Source organism: Scyliorhinus torazame, chromosome 18, assembly GCF_047496885.1.
Source record: "Scyliorhinus torazame isolate Kashiwa2021f chromosome 18, sScyTor2.1, whole genome shotgun sequence".
Lineage (NCBI taxonomy): Eukaryota > Metazoa > Chordata > Chondrichthyes > Carcharhiniformes > Scyliorhinidae > Scyliorhinus > Scyliorhinus torazame.
In genome coordinates, this window is record NC_092724.1 from 111980874 (window position 1) to 111986873 (window position 6000).

At 46.9% G+C, this 6000-nt stretch overlaps 1 protein-coding gene across 1 annotated transcript in view; it reads left to right on the forward strand.

Moving 5' to 3' along the window:
• LOC140395421 (tripartite motif-containing protein 16-like protein) overlaps nucleotides 1–3718 on the forward strand; it is a 32788-nt gene extending 29070 nt beyond the window's left edge. The window contains exon 6 of the mRNA XM_072483153.1: nucleotides 2852–3718. Within this exon, the coding sequence (XP_072339254.1) occupies nucleotides 2852–3417 (566 nt within the window). The 3' untranslated portion in view covers nucleotides 3418–3718. The remainder of the gene's footprint in view (nucleotides 1–2851) is intronic.
• The last annotated feature ends 2282 nt before the right edge of the window (nucleotides 3719–6000 follow it).

Genomic DNA, 6000 nt, shown 5'->3' on the forward strand with positions numbered 1-6000 from the left:
TACGCCCTGGATGGTGAGGCAAGCAAGATGGCAGCGCCCACGGGTCGCACGTGGTCTGAGGCGAGGAAGATGGCGGTGCCCACTGGCCGCATGCGGGGGTGCAGGGACAAAAGCGGCGATTGAGCGGGCTTGACACACTGCAGTGAAATGTCCTTTCTTGCCGCAGCCCTTGCAAAGCGGGCTCCGTGCCGGGCAGCGCTGCCGGGGATGTTTTGTCTGTCCGCAGAAGTAGCACTTGGGTCCCCCGGGGTTGGTTGGCTGCTGTGCAGCGCAGGCATGGGGTTGGCTGGGGGCGGTCGCTGATGGGGTCCACGATGGGGTGGCCGCTGGCGGGGTCCACGATGCCCAGGAGGGATGGGCCGTGCGGTCGGGGGCATACGCCTGTACGTTGCGTGAGGCGACTGTGAGTGAGAGCGCTAGTTTCTTAATCGCCGCGAGGTCAAGCATAGCCCCTTCTAAGAGGCGCTGGCGGATGTAGGCCGACCCTATGCCCGTAATGAACGTGTCTCTCATTAGCAGGTTGGAATGTTCAGCGGCCGAAACGGCTGGGCAATCACAGTCTCTCACCAGGGCGAGCAGGGCACGCCAGAAATCTTCCACAGACTCACGGGAGTTGATGCCGTGTGGACAGGAGGTGCCTGGCGTAGATCTTGTAAGTCTGCTGAGCTTAGTTCTCCTTTAGTAGCGCCATGGCCTCTGCGTTGGTAGGCACGTCCTGGATGAGGGGAAAGACATCGGAGCTCAGCCACGTGTACAGAATCTGGAGCTTCTGTGCTTCTGGTATTGGGTCTGTCGCAGATCCGATGTATGCTTCAAAGCAAGCTAACCAATGTGCAAAGTCCTTTTTGACGTTGTCTGCTTGAGGATGCAGCTGCAGGCGATCCGGCTTGATGCGGAGATCCATCTTTGTAAAATCTCAGTGTAATAAACTGATGCACTATCAATTACGACGAGACGAGAGTAGAGAGTAATCAAGGCTTTATTACACAGAGATGTGTGGCCTCCTACAGCTGCTGACGAAATGACTGCAGTTCAGAGAGCACACACATTTATACTCCGCCTATTGGGCGGAGCCAGCAGGCAGGGATCTACCCCCGTACCTGTAGTACAGGGGCCGTCCCGTAATACCCTCGTATGCAGTACAGTATATACAATATAATACTACAGTGGTGACTACCACAGCCCCCACAACCCAAAAGATGTGTAGGGTAGGTGGATTGGCCACATTAAATTGCCCGTTAATTGGGAAAAAGAAAAAATAATTTTTTTAAAAAGGTTATTTGTAAACTAGGGCCAGCAGCATCAGGCATTATATGCAACGTCAAACTTTAGAATGTTTTCTGATAATCTAGGACTTGAGTTTGAGTCTATTCTAGCCAATGGCATTTCTCTGTCTCACCTTTTTTCTCTCGTATGTACCACAAGGCATCTGTTTCAGCAATGGATTCTCAGACTGAATGGCCATGAGCTAAGGGCTGGAAATGGTCCCAATCTCAAAATGCTGTTTCTAGATGCTGGAAATCTGAAATAAAAATAGAAAATGCTGAAAATACTCAGCAGCCTTCTCAGCATCAGTGGATAGAGAAAAACAGAGCTAATGGACAAGCTTTTGCTCTCTGAGGTCAGGATGCCTCCATTATAGTCAAATGGGGGTCACAAGCTCACACTGTGGAGGGTTCAGTCACCTTGGTGTGATTCTCCTCGATTCTGACAATTAGTGGCCAAAGAACAGGCCTGTCGTCCAATGGAGAGTGGATGGGCTCTGGAAGCTGGAGGCCCAATGGGACATCCTCCAGCCCTGAAGAAGCAGCAGGCTGCCTTTTTAGGTCGGAACGAGAGAGGGCACCTTCACTTCATTGGGGAAGCAATGTCATCATGGTAATACCACTGGACTAGTAATGTTCTGGGGATCGGGGTATGAAATCCACCACTTCAGATGGTGGCATTAAATTCACTAAAAATCTGGGATTAAAAATCTAATGGTGAAACCATTGTCGATTGTTGTAAAATCAACCATCTGGTTCACTAAGGTCCTTTAGGGAAGGAAGTCTGCCATCCTTATCCAGTCTGGCCTTCATATGACTCCAGACCCACAACAATGTGATTGACTCTTAATCACCCTCTGAAATAGCCCAGCAAGCCACTCAGTTCAAGGGAAATTAGGAATAGGCAATAAATGCCGGCCCATTCAGTGACATCTGCACCCCATTAAAGAATGAAAAAAATAGTTCCAGAATCTGGGCCATCATTGTAGCGGATGGCTGAAGTTGTATCCAGGTAGGTGGGGAGGGTAGGGTTTCAGCGCTGACTCCCATGTGTGCTGCAGGGAGGTCTCCTGGTTGTTGACTGGAAAATTCCATCCCGCCACTGGGAAGATGGCCCCAGGGCGGAAGGTGCTGGTACATTGGACGGCGGGCGGGGTTAATTTTCAGACGGATCTTCTGACCCTCTGGGGCTAAAATTCCTGTCAAGTTTTCAATGACCTTTCATTAGAACTGGCCCAGAATTGAAACCCGTCTTCTGGGGATGGCCGATACTGGAGTGGAAATGACACACTAATGCCATAGAGGGTCTCCCTGCTGAGGTTTGAGTGAAGGAAATTTTGGAATTACATAGAAAGAGGGAGTTTGCTACGGGATTTAATCAAAGTTTTAACTGATCTGGGAAAGCTTGAGGCCTGTAGAAGAAAAATGTTAAATAGACATCTGAAATTGTTACAGCTACCTTCAAAATATTTAGCTAATGTGGGCAAAATATTTCTTCAATGTGTAATTCAATTCAGATTTGCTTTGCGAACGTGAATTCACAGGCTTTCATTCCACTTTGCTTACGTATCGGTCATTATTTTCAGATGCTGCTACGCTGGCGTTTGACCCAAATACGGCCCACAAGTACCTTCGCCTGGTCAATGACAATCGGAAGGTGACCAACACGTCACCCTGGCGGCAAACGTACCCCGATCACCCTGAAAGGTTTGAACACTGGCGGCAAGTGCTGTGCGCAGAGAGTTTTTACATGGGCCGGTGCTACTGGGAGGCGGAGATCCGTGGAGAGGGGGCTCACGTTGGTATGACGTGCAAAAGCATTGATAGAAAAGGAACCAAGAGCAATGGCTGCATCACGGGGAATGATTTCTCCTGGTGCACCCAGTGGACGGGCAGAGAGTTCTTGGTTCATCACGGTGATGTGGAAGTGGAGGGGAAGGCTATGAGATTCAGCAGGATAGGGGTGTACCTAGATTATCAAAGTGGGATCCTATCGTTTTATGGTGTGAATGACACTATGACTTTGATACATAAGTTCGACTCTTCATTCACTGAACCACTATATCCTGCATTTTATCTTTCAAAGAAAGAAGCATCAGTTTCTCTGCTTTTACTTGTTGAGGAGGCTGCACTTAATTCAGAAACGGCATAGAATCAACTTTCGAGCTGTATACAATGGTGCCGTATTCTGTGCCCCCACCCGCCATTCAACTCAATCAAATCCGCATCACATATCATAAGCTCACATTCCCCTCAACAGTGAGATCACCAGTGGCGCAAAGAGGAAAAGGTCAGTAAAATATATTACTGCAGCAGTTAAGTGATTGATGGGAATATACTCATTTGTTTTGCTTCAAGTGACATTTCGTTCAAATCAATCCCACCTTGTTTCTTTCCTAATGTAATATGAATGATTGAACATAAGAGCAGAGGAAGCAAGAGGAGGCCATGCCCCCCCCCCCCCCCCCCACCCCCAACGAATCTCCTCCGTTTATGCACTCTTTCCATTCCATTCCAGCTGTTGTACTGGGGGTATTGGTCACTCAGGCTTCCAGCTTTTCATTTTATGGTGGCGCAGTGGTTAGCACTGCTGCCTCAGGACGCCGAAGACCCGGGTTTGATCCCGACCCCGGATCACTGTCCGTGTGGAGTTTGCACATTCTCCCTGTGTCTGTGTCGGTCTCAATCCCCTCAACCCAAAGATGTGCAGGGCAGGTGGATCGGCCACGCTAAAGTGCCCCTTAATTGGAAAAAAATAATTGGGTACTTTAAAATTATATTTAAAAAAATTAAAAAATAATAATAGAAAGGGTCTAAATTCTCTTTTGCTCCCGACTTTTCTTCCTCCTCCCTCATTTGGGTTTTGTTTCAGGGGTGCCTGTCATCCATCACCTAAAAGACCATTATTCATAACATATTGTTGGTTTACTAATCGAGTGTGGGAAGCATCACAAACAAGCCTGACCCCATTCGGACCCAATGTTGATGCACTTTTACTTCTAGCAATGGTCAGCAGGCAGAAATCAGGCCTGCAAACCTTGGCTGATCTCCTCTTCCACAGCACCAGAGTACTGAGACCATTGAGGCACTCCTACCTTCAACCAACTCTGGGTGAACAGAGTGAACTATTGGGAACACCAATCCGTTCTTACTCATTTATAATCATTCTCGGCAGGCTGGGCAATGCACAAATGCTTCAATCAGTTTGACACTCTCTATCTGCCATGATATTCAGGTAAACATCAGGGTGCAAACATGCACACATACTGATGGACAGATCAACGGACCAATCAATACACACAACACCACAGCCAAGGGCATACACACTATATAACGGGGAACACGACACTTCCCGTGCATTCTAGCAGGAGACAGCTCAGGGCACAGAGCTCACAGCAAGCCACTCAGACATCCACCATCTGCTGAGTGCCACTCCAAGATAGTGTTAGGGATAGGTTCACAGATTCAAGGGTAATGAACAAACCACAGCAACCAGTTTACCATTGTAAATATTGTTAGTAATAAAACTGAGTTGTACCATCCGCAACCGTGTTGGTTCGTCTGTGTAGCAGAGCACCCAACACGACACTATCAATACAGAAATGCTGACTGATATGATTTTGTTGTTGGCTTGTTTTGATTTCATCAGCCTCAGCAGTGAATTGCTTACCACGCTTTCAAATGTCAAAAACTACAAAGAAAAATCTTCGTCAGACATGCTTGCTGGCCTGCAATGGAAACCCACATGTGAATCCGATGAGACTGAAATAAAGGACATATTTTGAGAAATTTGATAAAAGCACAATGGCAGTAAAATGGCTTATCAACGTACATGTTTTTCAAAATAAATTTAGAGTACCCAATTATTTTTTTTTACAATTAAGGGGCAATTTAGCGTGGCCAACCCACCTAATCTGCCCATCTTTGGGTTGTGGGGGTGAAACCCACGCAGACATGGGGAGAATGTACAAACTCCACACAGACAGTGACCCAGGGCCGGGATTCGAACCTGGGTCCTCAGCGCCGCAGTCGCAGTGCTATCCATTGCGCCACATGCCGCCCTATCGATGTACATGTTTGATTCCCCATTCCTCTCGCGTTCTTTTAACTGAGATAACAACGTAAGTAAAATAAATAGTTTTTAAAAGCTACTTCTTTACGACTCATGTTTACTTGTTAACTCTTTACACTGAACATCTATTTTAGCCTTCCTATATCTCCATAGCTCTCACAACTGGTTTCCACACATATAAACTGAATTAGAACATGGATTTTGAATGTGTGCTGGAACAGAAGAATATTTCAGAATTGACAGCATTCTCCCATTATTTTAAAAAGCTGCTGCAGGCTAACTATGGTTCTTCTTCTTCTTCTTCTTTGACGATCACTCGCTAACAAGTATCGTTGTCCACCTACGAAACTCCGTGTTACAGGTTATGGGTTCTGTGGGTCCTTGCATAGCAGATGAGCCCGATCCTAGAGCTGCATCTTCGAGCGCACACTTGGCGGGTGTTTCTGGGAGGTGGGATTTGTCTTCGGACTCGAGATCGCTGATATTCTTTTCTCAGGCTGTATGGATAACTTTAACTGGAATAAAAAGTCTACTTTAAAAATAAAATGTGGACATTTTCATTCTTTGTTGCCAGTTTCTCCCATTTTATCTTGAAGGTACTGACTCTTGCTGGGTTAGGCTTGCATTGATGTTAATAGTTTATCTTCAAGTGGCTATTCTTCA